Raw genomic sequence first — 14,454 nt, 5'->3', positions numbered from 1 at the left:
GTGTAGGGGAGGTTTTTTAATGTTAAAAATATGGAAGAGTATTTAAAAAAACAACAACCAAAAGGCTAGCTTCTGCTATGTTTCAGTTTACAGGAAAATGCAATTGGGGACGAAGGAACAGCTGCCCTGGCTTCTGCTCTGAGGGTGAACTCAACACTCACTGCGCTCTAGTAAGTTTCCATGTTATGCACAAGGATGCAATACCTGTTAGGGGATTCATCAAGATGCAAGACTCGTGCGGGGGGTCAGCAACTGCTGGCCTCTTAAGCTATATCTGGCCCAGTGTTGTGTGCATGTCTGTTTGGGCCACATGCCTTCAGTGAATGTTGGGATTGACTAGGAGGGCTGCACAAGGGACTTCCTGAACAGCACATTCAGTGGCTGATGCCACCATGGAATCCAGAATGACCGTGCAGAGAGGAAGGAATGTGGCGGAAAGGCTCAATAACCAAGCTATTGGTTAAAAAACCCAGAAAGTAAACAGTGAATGTAAGAGATGGGGAAGCTGTAGCCCTCTGTATATTGTTGGACTACAACTTTCATAATCTGTGACCATTGGCCATGCTGGCTGGGGCTGATGGGAGCTGCAGTTCAGCAACATCCTGAGGGTCTCATCCCTGCCGTCCTCCTTGCCTTTTGCTTGGGTGGTTGAATGGTGCAGGACACCTTCAAAAATGTGAATATACCAGTTACAGGGGAGGAAAGTCCTCCTGGCTCAGTTCCTGCTTTTGGACTTCCCATAGGCATCTAGTTGGCACTGTGAGAACAGGATGCTGGACTAAATGGGCCATTGGCCTGATCCAGAAGGCTCTTCTGATGATCTTAAGATGGGAGCTGAGTCCAAGGCCTGTTCCCCGCCAGAACTTCCTAAAATTAAAAACCAACCCAAGCCCACCTTCATTTCTCCTGCCTCTCAGAAGCACTTACCAGCCATTTCAGGCGAAAGGAACACAAGGCAAGGTGCTGGTGGGGAGCCTTTCAGCACCCATGGCTGCCCCAAGCTATTTTGCTGCCTGAGGCAGAGAAGCAAAAAGCAGCAGCAACAGCAGCACTTGGTCAAGGTACATCAGGGAGAGCCAACATGATGTCCTCCAGTTATTGTTGGAATACAACTCCAGTCATTCTTGGCTGGGACTGATGGGAGCCAACAAAAGCTGGAAAACACAACACTGGCTATGCCCCTGAAGAACACAACACCCACAGCCAGAGTTACTTTGACATCTAAGGCAGACAATCCCATTAGCATCTGCTCCCTTTCTTGGCTGTAAAAATGCAACAATAATAAATTGAATAACTATTTGCTGTCCATTCAGAACAGATGCCTGAAGTGGTTGCTTCCCTTTGCCTAATGGTAGGGCTGGCCCTTCCAGCACTGCTTGAGTGTCCTTGGCACAACATGGTGGTGCTACCTTGAGTTTGTTCAAAATATGCCCTGTTTTGTTGCAGCCTCCAGGTGGCGCTGATAGGCGAGAGTGGAGCCAAAGCTCTAGGAGATGCCCTGGTTCTTAACAAGAGCCTTGCGACACTAGAGTAAGTACTCCTCAATCCCTATGTTCATCCAGGAGGGGGTGGGGGAATTTAATAATAATAATAATAATAATAATAATAATAATAATAATAATAATAATAATATTTATTTATACGCCGCCCATCTGGCTGGGTTTCCCCAGCCACTCTGGGCGGCTTACAACAGAAAAATGAAATAAAATAATTAACCATTAAAAGCCTCCCTAAACAGGGCTGCCTTCAGATGTCTTCTAAAAATCTGGTGCCTGTTTTTCTCTTTGACATCTGATGGGAGGGCGTTCCACAGGGCAGGCGCCACCACCGAGAAGGCCCTCTGCCTGGTTCCCTGCAACTTGGCTTCTCGCAATGAGGGAACCGCCAGAAGGCCCTTGGTGGTGGACCTCAGTGTCCGGGCAGAACGATGGGGGTGGAGACGCTCTTTCAGGTATACTGGACCGAGGCCATTTAGGGCTTTAAAGGTCAGCACCAACACTTTGAACTGTGCTCTGAAACGTACTGGGAGCCAATGTAGATCTTTCAAGACCGGTGCTATATGGTCTCGGTGGCCACTCCCAGTCACCAGTCTAGCTGCCAGATTCTGGATTAGTTGTAGTTTCTGGGTCACCTTCAAAGGTAGCCCCACGTAGAGCTCATTGCAGTAGTCCAAGCGGGAGACAGTCTGCAGGCAGGTAGGGTCTCAGCGTGCATACCAGATGGAGCTGATAGACAGCTGCCCTGGACACAGAATTGACCTGTGCCTCCATGGACAGCTGTGAGTCCAGAATGACTCCCAGGCTGCGCACCTGGTCCTTCAAGGGCACAGTTACCCCATTCAGGACCAGGGAGTCCTCCAACACCTGCCCGCCTCCTGTCCCCCACAAACAGTACTTCTGTCTTGTCAGGATTCAACCTCAATCTTATAAGTTTAATGGTGACATCACAGAACTTGGCCAGTTGGTGCAGCCAATGGCCCACCTAGAATTCAGCAAGACTCTTCTGGCTTCGTGGAATTGTGGCTTCATTTCAGCATCAAAGTGAATACCTGGCCTTAATTTATCTTCCTTGTTTTTTTGACAGCTTGAGAGGAAATGCCATCGGTTTGGCAGGGGCAAAGGCAATGGCCAATGCCTTGAAAGTTAACGGCACCCTCCGCAGGCTGAAGTAAGTAAAACGATGGACAGGATACAGATGGGGTCATTCAAGAGTGTCAAGAGATGGCCTTTGGGTTCGCATAATGGCTGAAAGTGCTTGTTTAATGGCCTTGTGTGGTTGGTGGCTAATTCTGTACCAATGAAATATATGCCACATGTATCCTGCTTGGGTTAGGGCTAAAAGAAATAAGAATTTTGCAGTGGAATTCCAGGCAGAGCAAATCACCCCCCTCCCCCAAAGCCTGGGTTTTGGACTCAGATGGCAAAAATCACCTTGGAAAGCTGCAAAGTTCTGTTGTTGCTATTGGAGTGACTGATGCAAGGCTAGAACCACCTGACTAGGTGCCAGGCTGCTCGTGTAGTACATTTATAAATAGATACAGCATTGTGAAACCATCACAGATCTCCAGGCATTTCTCCCCATAAGAGAGCTGACCCTGTGAAAAGCTCTCCTGAACCTTTCTAATGCTTGGGGAAGCTAGCAATACAAAATAGTATTTTGGGGGACAACTAGTCTTTTAAGCGCTGCTTTTGAGTGGGGAACCTTTTTCGACTTGAGGGCTACAATCTCTTGTGGCTGACCTTCTGGGGGGTCAGTGTAAAACTGGGTGGGCACGGCACCCCCACCCCCAATCTACCCATATGCATTCATGCACACTTAACACATTCATTCATTCTTTCCCACGCAGAAGCACTTAGGCTTGGCTGGGGCAAGGAGCAGTGGCACTTTTGTCCAGTTTAATTGTGAGGGCTGAGGAATGTGTTGGTGGAGGTGGGAGGGCGAGCCCTTCCATCAGCAGCCGTGATCTCCTTAAATAGCCCAAACGATTAGGCTAGAAAATGGTCTCCGTTTGAATCCAATAGGAGATATTTTTCCAAGGCTGACTGCTACATTTTGACAGGGGGAATCAGAGCTCACGATGTTTGACCCAGCTATAAACCCCACCAAAAATACCATGTGGCAATTAGCGTTTTATTTTTTAAAAAACTAATTGGCACCAATGGAAGTTATTGTCTATTTTTTTAAAGAAAAAAATAAGCCTAAAGGCTGCATGTTGAGAGGGGGTGGGATGCAGAGGAAATGGCTTTGTGGGCTTCATTTGGGCTGTGGGCTGGAACTTACCCTACCTGCATTGTAGCTATTCAATGGCCAGGCAGGTGTTACTTTACACTTTTCTGGGGGAAGTGAAACAAGGCTGGAGCAGACACTGTGTACTGTATGTGCCTGTGCATAATGGATTCCATATGCCCATGTTCTCTTGCCCACAGCCTCCAAGAGAACTCCCTAGGCATGGATGGAGCGATCTGCATTGCCACAGCTCTGACTGGAAGCCACAGCCTCACCTACATCAAGTAACTTACTTTTCAATGCTCTTGGTCTAGAAAGTGTGTGTCCAAGCCATTTCAGATCCAGACCCCACAGGATTTGGTAGGGATGGGTGGAGCAGAACTTGCTACTTAACCACAAACATTGCACTACATACATTAATGGATCTACCATGGAAGCAGAACTCTTCTTCCTGAGATCCTAAACTTTTTTTATAAAAAGCTTCCAGCCCATTTGATTATGGCAGAGGAGCTTGAAAACATATGGATCAGTGTCTGGTTTAATCTCAGAAGCCAGAGTGGAGATGTGTAGGAAGCACAGTGAGGAGAGGGTGCCCTGCCCTAGTTCCTTTTCTTTTATAGCTACAACTCCTTGGCCCTTCTCCCACGGGAGCCAACCTGCCCCTGCCCTCTTTTCCTACTGAAAGAAAAACCTAAAGGACTTACCTGACATTTAGAAAACACCTGGACATCCCTGTTTAGGGAAGTTTTTAATGTGTGACATTTTAATGTATTTTAATCTTTGTTGGAAGCCGCCCAGAGTGGCTGGGGAAACCCAGCCAGATGAGCGGGGTACAATTATTATTATTATTATTATTATTATTATTATTATTATTATTATTATTATTATGGATGTTGGAGCCAGGGCAGATTCCAGAAGGAGGGACAGGCATCCTAGGCTGACAGCTGTATGATGGACTCAAGCAGTTAATTTTACTTCTTTGTTGTAACAGTTCCTGAATGTTCAGCAAAGGACTTAAGAGTTAGCTGCTGTTTCGTGGGCCTGGAGGACAATCCCAACCTAGAGACTTGGGGTTGAGGCTGGCTAAATATTGACCATGGCTTAGCAACCAAAATGCGTTAGCTGTCTTCCCTAGCCCCACTGCTTCCCTGTATCCAGCTTTTAGATATTAATTGGTTGGAAAGCACTCCAGTCCATATCTGTCACAAATCAGGAGTGCCCACCCTCCACAGCTTCCACTGTCCAGACCTTTAGGGCACAAGCACAGCAGCCACCACTCGATTAAGTTGCCCATTGAGGAAAAGCTCCAACTGGTTCAAGGAACCTAACAGAGTCACGTGCAACAGGGAAAGCCATTCAACCTCTCTCTCTCTCCCCCCCCCCACCTGCTCTGAGCTTTTGTGTGTGATTCTGACATGGCAGGAAATTGCAATTACCAGTCAGATTGTGAGCAGTGCCCAGACAGTGATGCCGCATTAAGAGTCAACCCTTTGCCTTCCCTCCACAGCTTACAGGGAAACAAAATAGGTGAATCGGGAGCCAAGGTGATTGCTGATGCCATCCGTACAAATGCCCCCAGCTGCATTGTGGAGATGTGAAAGAGAAACTTCCCTGGAGGAGGTGCTCTGGGATCCCAGACATCCTGCGCCCTGGAGACATGCCCCTTCCTCACAAATGGCTCACTGACAAGGATGCTGCGCAAAGGGAGATCACCAGGGAGTGAAAGGATGCTGCAATGGATGGTACTAAGTGGGGATGTGGCCTGAGCCGAAGGCAGTTGTGGAAGAGGACGACAAACCTTGTGATTTCCATTCTGGACATTTGTTCCTGCTGGTGAAGGTGGTTCGGTGCTTCAGACATTTTGTGGGTGGATCTGCAGCAGTGGTTTGTGCCTTCCTGATAAACTGAAAGCAGTTGACACCACAAAAAGAAACAAGATTGTAAAGTCGTTTATTTTGTGAAACGAGGGAATGTATGTAAAAGTCAAAGAGGTTCAGAGCGAGTCTGGAAAATACATACAACTTGCAAGGCATAAGGAACTGAGGAATCCTCAACATAGAACTAGTTCAACAGATGATACCTGCCACTGTTAGGGAATTGGATCTATAAAATATTTTTCATATAGCCTCTGAAAATAAAATTATACACAGAGGCATTCAGAGACTGGTAGCACTGTGTGGCTTGTGACAAGAGGAAAGTATTCAGTCAAGCCTGTTCAGTGCCTAGAGACTTATTGGCCCAGAATAAGGGGAGAAAAACAAAATAAAACTTGTATTTCTACTAAATGAGGTTTTTTTAAATGAAAAGTTGCTTAGGAAAACCAAACCGATACCTGGTTTTACATTAGCATGGACATGTGTGGCAAGGACTTGGTATTAAATAATGGGGTTGGAGATATTATCATTCCTAGAACTTCTTTTATCACAATATGATATGTGCTCATATAGCAAAGAGGTAAATTAGAGTCAAAGCAGAGCCCCAGACTAATTGTGGGCTCCTTGCCTGCCTTGTCAGTTTCTGAAGCTGTTAATTTATCCTGAATTGTCTTTTGAAACAATTCCAGATTCATGTTTGTATCAAAAAGATACCAGGAATTCTGTAGGAGTCTAAACTGCTTTGTGTTGCTGGATTGTCTGTGTGTGTGTTGTTGGGTCTGTTAAAACTTTGGCACCATGGAGCGTGACATGACTGCTCTCTGAATGTTAGTGTTCTTTCCTTGCTCATGAACTGACGACAGCAAAAGAGCTAAGCTACTTTGAGTTCCACGATATATTACTACTTTGGTACTCTTTTCACTGGTATCAAGGTTGCCTTACTCTATAGAGTACATCCTGTCAGAGTCATGTGGGTCAACGTTTTAGATTCTCTGTGCTCCTCAAGGTTTGTCTCTGGAGATGACCTGGCTGCTCAAAAGTCATTATCACTCTCCTCCAGGGGCTCGGGCTTCCTCACCCTCCGACTCGCCTTGTTGGGAGAGAGATCCATGCTGTCGTCTTCCAGGTCGTCGTCGTCATCATCGTCATCGTCATCCAGATCAATTTCACTATCTTCAGTATCTTCCTGTAAAAATATTTCATTTATTATTTGGGAATATATATATATAATATGCCCTGTCTTGAAGGCTCAATGTAAAGAACTATTAGACTCAAACCACTAAGAGAGCTTATCATTACAAGGCTGTCACTCAATTTAAAACATTTGTTAATTAATCAGCTAAAATTGATATGGTTAAGATCACAAGAAGGGCCCTGCTGGGTCAGGCCAAAGGCTCATCTAGTCCATCCTCCTGCAGGACAACAGCAACCAGTATTCAGAGACATGCTGCCTGCAACACGGCAGGTGGAACATCCAGCTACCAGGGCTAATAGCCAAGGATGGCCTTCACAACATCTTATTGGAGCAAATGCCATGAGGTGCTGTGTGAGGAAGGACTAATCAGTTATTGCGTTCCACCGCACAAGCCTCTTCCATGTTCCATGGAGGGAGCTGTGGTGGGAAAAGGGGGTTGGAGAAAATCACGTGGCAGCAGCTTGCATGAGCTGCCTTTCCATTTTAACCATGACCCTCTCCTTTAAAGTAACAGGTAGGAATATTGTACAATAAAGTATACATCTGAGCACATGCAGAGTGTTTTGCTTTCCCCCAAACACTTAAATAGCTCTGCTTAATTCTGGCATGGGTTCCAACCAAGATCTGTCTTTTTAAATACTGCCCTTGCCTCTTGCTTGATAACAATCTGAGAACAAAGGCCAAAACATTTTTGAGGCTTCTCCTGACGGTTGGTGTAAACTACATATGCCACTATGCATCTCACCATTATTCATTCTTTTCACTGAGTGCTACCGTTGGCTGAAATTTGCTAAAGAAGCTGCAGGGAAGGAGGGCTGTGCTCCACCAGAGCTGTGGGGGGGGGCCTGGCATGTGGAGGGGAAAGCATAGCAGACTGGAGTCACACCCACCTTAGCCTTGGCTCTGGAGACTCTGCGCTTACTGGCTCGGGCTTGGGCTGCCCCGACCTTGGAAGAGGGAGCAGCAGTGCGCAGAGGCAACGCGAGATGGAAGCAGAAAGGGGAAAAATTAGGAGAGAGAGAGAAATGAAACCAGCGAATACTGCAAAAATGAATGGGAGTGAAAGAGGCACTGTGGAGATGGGGCAGAGTCTCCAAAGGAGGGAGGAGGAGGAGACAGGTGAGCGGCTCAAGTGGGGTGCAGGGGGGCAGCTGCCTGCCTGTGGAGAATTCAAGCAGGGCAGGTTGACAGGGCACAGCCCCCTCTCAGTGGCACCAAAGAGACCATACTCACACCATACATTTAAAGCACTTATACCACTTTGACAGTCATGGCATTCTTCAAAGAATCCCGGGAATGTAGTCTATGCTGAGAAACCAAAACAGCTCAGGTCTAGTGATCACAGCATCTCTTTCCAGTAGGTCTTGCCCCAATGAGGCAGTTGCAAGGACTGAAAGTCCCCCCACTCTCTAAGTCTCTCCCCCTTGGCTCCCCCCTTGCCACCGAGGCTCCATCTCTCCGTCTCTCTTTGCTCTGCCGTCTTCATTCATCTTCGTGATCTGGGAAACCAGGCCTCCACTCTGCCTCTTGACCTCCCACACCCCTGCTCTCCAGCTTCCGCTTCTGCCTCTGATTCTGGACTGCTCTCTGCCCCAGCTTCTTCCTGCTCACTATACCCTGTTGCCTCTAGCATGGGTGTAGGCAGGGGGGCAGGAGGGGGCAGCTGCCCCCCCTAGAAGCAAAAAATTATTGTATTTTACAGACCATAACCAATACTTTGCCCCTCCAAAAACTGAAGTGGAAAGGGCTTTGCTTTAGCAAGAGCAGCTCTCCACTTGCTGGGGGCGGGAACACAGCTGTAACAAAAACACATCAAATAAATAAAGCAAAGTGGCTACCAGTACTTAAGCAGTTAAGACAATGGAGCAGAATATCCCTTCAGGCAAGGTCCACCCTATTCACCCTATTGTTATTCAGTGGGAGTTGTTAATGGGCATTCAGGGATCGCATTAACAGTTCTATTGGTGATTTAATGAGGGTGCAGAGGATTCAATTTGACTAAGGTGGCCCTGCAAGGCTAAAAGGAAGTGAATAAGAAGGGGGGGGGCTGTAGCTTTGATAGACACAGTGATGTTTATAAAAAGCATTGGTGTTCCAGTCTGCCCCTCCTCCTGCATCTGTATACTGTAAATCAGGGGTGGCCACCTCCCAAGAGACTCTGATCTACTCACAGAGTTAAAAACTGGGAGTGATCTACCCCCTTTTGGGGGGTTCAGGTCAAAGCTGTTGAGTTTTTTAAGGAAGGGAAGCCCTGTTTTGGGGGGGTTTAGGTCAAACTTGTTGAGCTTCTTTTAGGAGGGAGGGAGGCCCATTTTTGTTTAGGGCTTCAGGTCATAGTTCAGCTTTTTTTAGGGAGGAGGAAAAATTTGGGTGAGCTTTTTTTAGGGGTGCCAGTGATCTAGCAGTGATCTACCACAGACATCCAGTGATCTACTGGTAGATCACAATCTACCTGTTGGACGTGCCTGCTGTAAATCAAGCAGAGAGAAAGCTGCTTACAAGGCTCCTGTACAGGTGTACCGGTATCTTCCTCTTGCTGCAGAGTTCTAGCATCACAGCGTCACCCAGAGGCACCCACAAATGTGAGTTATCCCTCTCTCTATTTCTTCCTTCCTTTCCTCCCTCTTCCATCCTCAATAAAATACTGGGGGGGGGCAGATAAGCCCCACATAGAAAGCCCATCAACATGGGGGGGGAGGAATCTTTAAAATACAGTATTTACCAGTAATTTCTTTTTTGGGGGGGGAGGCACCTAGGCCTCTAGGAGTTGGCTGCTATGCCTAGGACAATTCAAGAAAGCAGAATCATGCATATGCTATGGTAATATATCAATAGAATCATGGAATTGTAGTCGGAAGGGACCACAAGGGTCATCTAGTCCAACCCCCTGCAATGCAGGAATTTTTCCCCAATGTGGGGCTTGAACCCACAACATGGTTGAAATATGCTGATATGCAGCAACGCCTCGGAGCCATCGAGACTGCGGCCCTGTCTTGCCTCGCCCTCGCCTGCCCTGCCACCCCCTCTCCCCTGCCCGACCCTCCCATCCTCTTGCTGCAGAGTTCCAGCTTCACAGCATCACCCAGAGGCACCCACAAATATGAGGTATCCCTCTCTCTATTATTCCTTCCTTCCCTCCCTCTTCCATCCTTAATAAAATACTGGGGGGGGGGGGCAGATAAGCCCATCAAAATGGGGGGGTGACTCTTTCAAATACGGTATTTACCAGTAATTGGGGGGGGGGGGAGAGGCACCTAGGCCTCTAGGATTTGGCTGCTATGCCTAGGAGTAGGACAATTCAAGAAAGCAGAATGATGCATATGCTATGGTAATATATCAATGGAATCATAGAATTGTAATCGGAAGGGACCACAAGGGTCATCTAGTCCAACCCCCTGCAATGCAGGATTTTTCCCCCAAGGTGGGGCTTGAACCCACAACATGGCTGAAATATTATGCTGATATGCAGCAACGCCTCGGAGCTGTCGTGACTGCGGCCGTGCCTTCCCTCGCCCTCACCCGCCCTGCCACCCCCTCTCGCCTGCCCGACCCTCCCGTCCTCTTGCTGCAGAGTTCCAGCATCACAGCGTCACCCAGAGGCACCCACAAATATGAGTTATCCCTCTCTCTATTTCTTCCTTCCTTCCCTCCCTCTTCCATTCTTAATAAAATATGGGGGGGCAGATAAGCCCCACATAGAAAGCCCATCAACATGGGGGGGATGACTCTTTCACATACGGTATTTACTAGTATTTGGGGGGGGAGGCACCTAGGCCTCTAGGAGTTGGCTGCTATGCCTAGGAGTAGGACAATTCAAGAAAGCAGAATGATGCATATGCTATGGCAATATATCAATAGAATCATAGAATTGTAGTCGGAAGGGACCACAAGCGTCATCTAGTCCAACCCCCTGCAATGCAGGAATTTTTTCCTAAGGTGGGGCTTGAACCCACAACATGGTTGAAATATTATGCTGATATGCAGCAACGCCTCGGAGCCGTCGTGACTGCGGCCGTGCCTTGCCTTGCCCTCGCCCACCCTGTCACCCCCTCTTGCCTGCCCGACCCTCCCGTCCTCTCCAGCCAAGCAGGGTAGCCGCCGCCGTTGCCAGCCCCAGAAGCACAAGGTGGCCGCTGCCGCCACCACAATATCGTCAGGCCAGCTGGCCCTGTAGCCCCGCCCACGTTCCCACTTTGTGGCCCCGCCCCTGAATGATCCTGGCTTGCCCCCCCCTAGTTTTGATCCTGGCTACGCCCTTGGCCTCTAGTTTCCGACACCACCTCCCAGTCTGTGCCCTCTTCTCCCTCTGACTGACACTCCACCAACACTCCCCTGGCTCTGAGCATTCGTCCCCTGGGGTACCCTTAGGGGATAGCCAGCTGGTGCCTCCCACCACTCCTCTTCATCCAGCCAGTCCATCACATTAGGAAAATCTTCACAGTTCCAAATATTTTTTGGGAGAAAATTGTGTTTAAGTGGCATGAGAGTGCTTTAAATGTGTGGTGTGGATGTGACCCAAGTTTCCTTAGAAGTGCCAGGAATCTGCTTGACCACAATACAGGCTGGGAGAAGAGGCTGATTGCTAGTTTAGAATCATTGTAGGATTGGAAGGGACTCCAAGGGTCGTCTAGTCGAGCCACCAGCAATGCAGGAATCACAGCTAAAAATATCTCTGGCAGATGACCATCCCATCTCTGCTTAAAAACCTCCAAGGAAGGAGAGTTCACCACTTTTTGAGGAAATCTGCTCCAAATTATACCCCAAGCTCTGTGTGGCTGTTATCCTGCCATAAACTGTTTAAGGGCAGGTGCTAACTCTGAGGCTAGGGCAGAAATGTTCAAACAGGGTTGGGGGCGCATTAGTGTGCCACAAGAGAACAGCTGGAGGTCTGAGAAAAATCACTCCCCTATGTAGGGTATGCCACTGTCCACTGCTGGCCTTGGTGCACGCAAGACCAATTTCATATCTGCCTTCTCTGCCACCGTGATGCAGTCATAATTAAAAAAAACCAACACCAACAAAAGAACAAACCAAGTTGCAACAACATTTTAAACCTATCACCACAATTTAAAACAGCTATCCAAACAAATACAGCCTCTTTGTCTACTTCAAGTGAGCAGCCGCAACCCTGAGCCATTCAAAGGAGGCCTTCGTGTGGCAGCTCCAATTCAGTAAACCTGGTTTTCACACAGGAAGTACAAATGCTTTAGTATTTCCTGCATCCGTGCAATGACTTCAGGCTGACCTGAACAATGCATATTTAAAACGCAAGCAGCATTTTCTAGCCAGGGAGGTAGTCCATCCCAAGGGAAAGAGCCAAGGAGCTTGGCTCCTACATGAAGAAAAATGACAGACTTAAAGAGAAACCCAAGCTTTAGTGGCAAACTGCTTTAGAGCCAAAAGGTTTTCTTAGTCAGAAAGTACTTAAAAATATTATGCTGGGAAGAAACACCCTGATTTTAAATACACGGTGAAATCTTGCAGAGCTTAGTGTGGCCAAATCCCACTGAAAGCATAGATATTTATTTATATCAATGGGACTCAGGCCTAAGCTACAAATTATTTAATTTTTAGCCCCCACCCCAAGCCAAAGACTCTCATAAGGCAGTTCATAACTAAAATAAAAACTATTTTCTGGCCCAAAACAATTAATTTTAGTTTATAAAAGGAGCAGCAGTTTACATGATATTCGGTAGACAAACAACCAAATTCTTTTAAAAGCAGTTCAAAGCACACTTGAAAATAGAGGGAGATTCTGTGCAAAGAGGGCGAGCAATTCAGCAGGGATAGGGCTACCACTGAAAAGGCCCTGTTTCTTGTGCCTGCCATCCTGATGGGGCTTAATGGTGGGCCCTGATATCACCACAATAATGCTTAGGTATGAATGACCTGGAACCTATCAGCAAGACAGCTAGGACTTCCTTGTCCTCTGCAAGTTGCACCAAGTTGCACCCCCTGGCATGTGAGGGGGGTGCGGAGAAGCAGAAAAGCATTGAGCATAGTGCGGCATTGAGCTGCCGGCGGCCACATGCTCCTTGTCACTTTCATCTGTCCCACTGGGGTAGTAGCAGCACAGTTTCCGCAAAGACCAATTAGCATCCCCGTCAATCGAGATCTGTCTTTATCTATTGTAAAGTGCCTTAATACTTTTAGCAACAGTAAAATTACCAGGCACTGTATGATAAATTTTGAAGGCAAAAGAAATGATAGGGATGACAGGATCACAAAAGGAGTCTCTGTTCTGGGGGGAAGGGGGAGGGAGAGACAGAGACAGACAGACCTCTGAGAAGCATCGCTTGCCAGTCTTTTGCTCTGTTTCCCTAACGTAATCGCAAGAGCAGCAGGATAAGGCAAAGAAGTGGCTGCACTAGGAAGGAGAGAAAGAGACCTACAGTGAAGAGATGAGATGAGATGGGGAAGATGCAGGAGCTTTTGAGGAAAGTGGGGGAGACAGAAACAGAAAGGGAAATAAGGCAGGGAAAACTGGAGAGACAGGCTACCTGTTGCGGAATGAGAAGGTATGCCATGGAAAAAGCACCTTTTTGCCATTAGCGTCTTTAGCGACTACTTACATCGTCCTCTGTGTCTCCACCTTGCATCGTTCCTACAATCCGTTTGCTTGGTCTCCCTGGAGCAGAGAAGGAGACAGAATCAATGAGAATGTGGCTGAACACACAACAATGCTGGGTATCTTTCTTTCTAGGGAGCCAAAGGTGGTATAAGAGGCACTTGATGCTCAGACTCATCGTGCCAGTATCCCTGTTCTCAGATTTGGGGTGGGTGGTTGTTTGTTTGTTTGTTTGTTGTAGTCTCTTTGACCAGAAATGACGAGAGGGAGAAGAGAAAGTGAACATGGACCCAGCAAGCAACAATGCCTCAGGTTACACCTTTCCAATTGTGTTGGATGGTGCTTTGAAAGGCAATGTTGGATTTTAGAGAAATAATAATAATAAATCAAATGAAGTGCAAGAGAGTCCTAAATATGTGATCTGTTTTCTGCCTGAGAGGCCAAGAGAGGCAAACATTCGCTGCCTGTCAGAATGGGCCCCTTCTTGATGGAGTTCCTGTCCTTCCAAAAGCTGTAGGACAATCCACATGCCATCTAAGGGGAACACCGTTTCACTTACCCCTGCCTTTGATTGGATGACACAAACTTAAATCAAAGCACATTAGCTTAAGCTAATATGTCAATTTTGCTCTAACGACTGCTTTCTGTGTTCCAGTAAAAGGTCACAGTTCTTTTGCAAGGAGGAGCCGAGAGCGCTTGACCAAAGCAGGTGACAGCTGACATTCGGAGACAGATGCAAAGAGCTCCCGAAGTCATTTTGTGCATTAACGCTTCCAGCTTAAAATGTTGGTGAGGCTCCAGAGAGGCTCCACAAAGCGCCGCCATCCTTGTGGTATTATAATATGAGAAGCTGGGGAAGAAGTGGGAGAGCAACTGCATCTCTTGCTTTTGGCTGAACTAGAGAAGCCGTTCTGGGGATGGAGCTGTGCAGTCCCACATGTACAGGGTTCAGTTATAGCAGAGGTGGGGAATCCTTGGCCCTCCAGACATTCCAGAATCATCTATGGCTATTGGCCATGCTTGCTGGAACTGATGGGAGTTGTAGTTCAGCAGCTGGCTACGTAGTTCAGAAGGGACAAAGGTTCCCCACC

The 14,454-nt window shown here is 47.4% G+C and overlaps 2 protein-coding genes across 4 annotated transcripts in view; one reads left to right on the top strand and one right to left on the bottom strand.

Moving 5' to 3' along the window:
* The window catches only part of NLRC3 (NLR family CARD domain containing 3), a 34,293-nt gene extending 28,662 nt beyond the window's left edge, over positions 1 to 5,631 (top strand). For both annotated transcript variants that reach the window (XM_035131356.2, XM_035131354.2), the window contains 5 exons: positions 87 to 170; positions 1,447 to 1,530; positions 2,584 to 2,667; positions 3,927 to 4,010; positions 5,234 to 5,631. In XM_035131356.2, coding sequence (XP_034987247.1) covers positions 87 to 170; positions 1,447 to 1,530; positions 2,584 to 2,667; positions 3,927 to 4,010; positions 5,234 to 5,324 — 427 coding nt within the window. In that variant the 3' untranslated portion in view covers positions 5,325 to 5,631. The remainder of the gene's footprint in view (positions 1 to 86; positions 171 to 1,446; positions 1,531 to 2,583; positions 2,668 to 3,926; positions 4,011 to 5,233) is intronic.
* A 28-nt stretch (positions 5,632 to 5,659) lies between these two features.
* The window catches only part of CLUAP1 (clusterin associated protein 1), a 76,513-nt gene continuing 67,718 nt past the window's right edge, over positions 5,660 to 14,454 (bottom strand). The window contains exons 11-13 of one of the 2 annotated variants that reach the window (XM_035131360.2): positions 13,368 to 13,423; positions 7,686 to 7,742; positions 5,660 to 6,786 (exon numbers count right to left, since the gene is read on the bottom strand). In XM_035131360.2, coding sequence (XP_034987251.1) covers positions 6,634 to 6,786; positions 7,686 to 7,742; positions 13,368 to 13,423 — 266 coding nt within the window. In that variant the 3' untranslated portion in view covers positions 5,660 to 6,633. The remainder of the gene's footprint in view (positions 6,787 to 7,685; positions 7,743 to 13,367; positions 13,424 to 14,454) is intronic. The other variant, XM_035131362.2, reaches the window with a different exon arrangement.

Source organism: Zootoca vivipara, chromosome 14, assembly GCF_963506605.1.
Source record: "Zootoca vivipara chromosome 14, rZooViv1.1, whole genome shotgun sequence".
Classification (NCBI taxonomy): domain Eukaryota; kingdom Metazoa; phylum Chordata; class Lepidosauria; order Squamata; family Lacertidae; genus Zootoca; species Zootoca vivipara.
The sequence above is the reverse complement of the archived record's forward strand: the minus strand, read 5'-3'. Positions and strand labels throughout refer to the sequence as shown.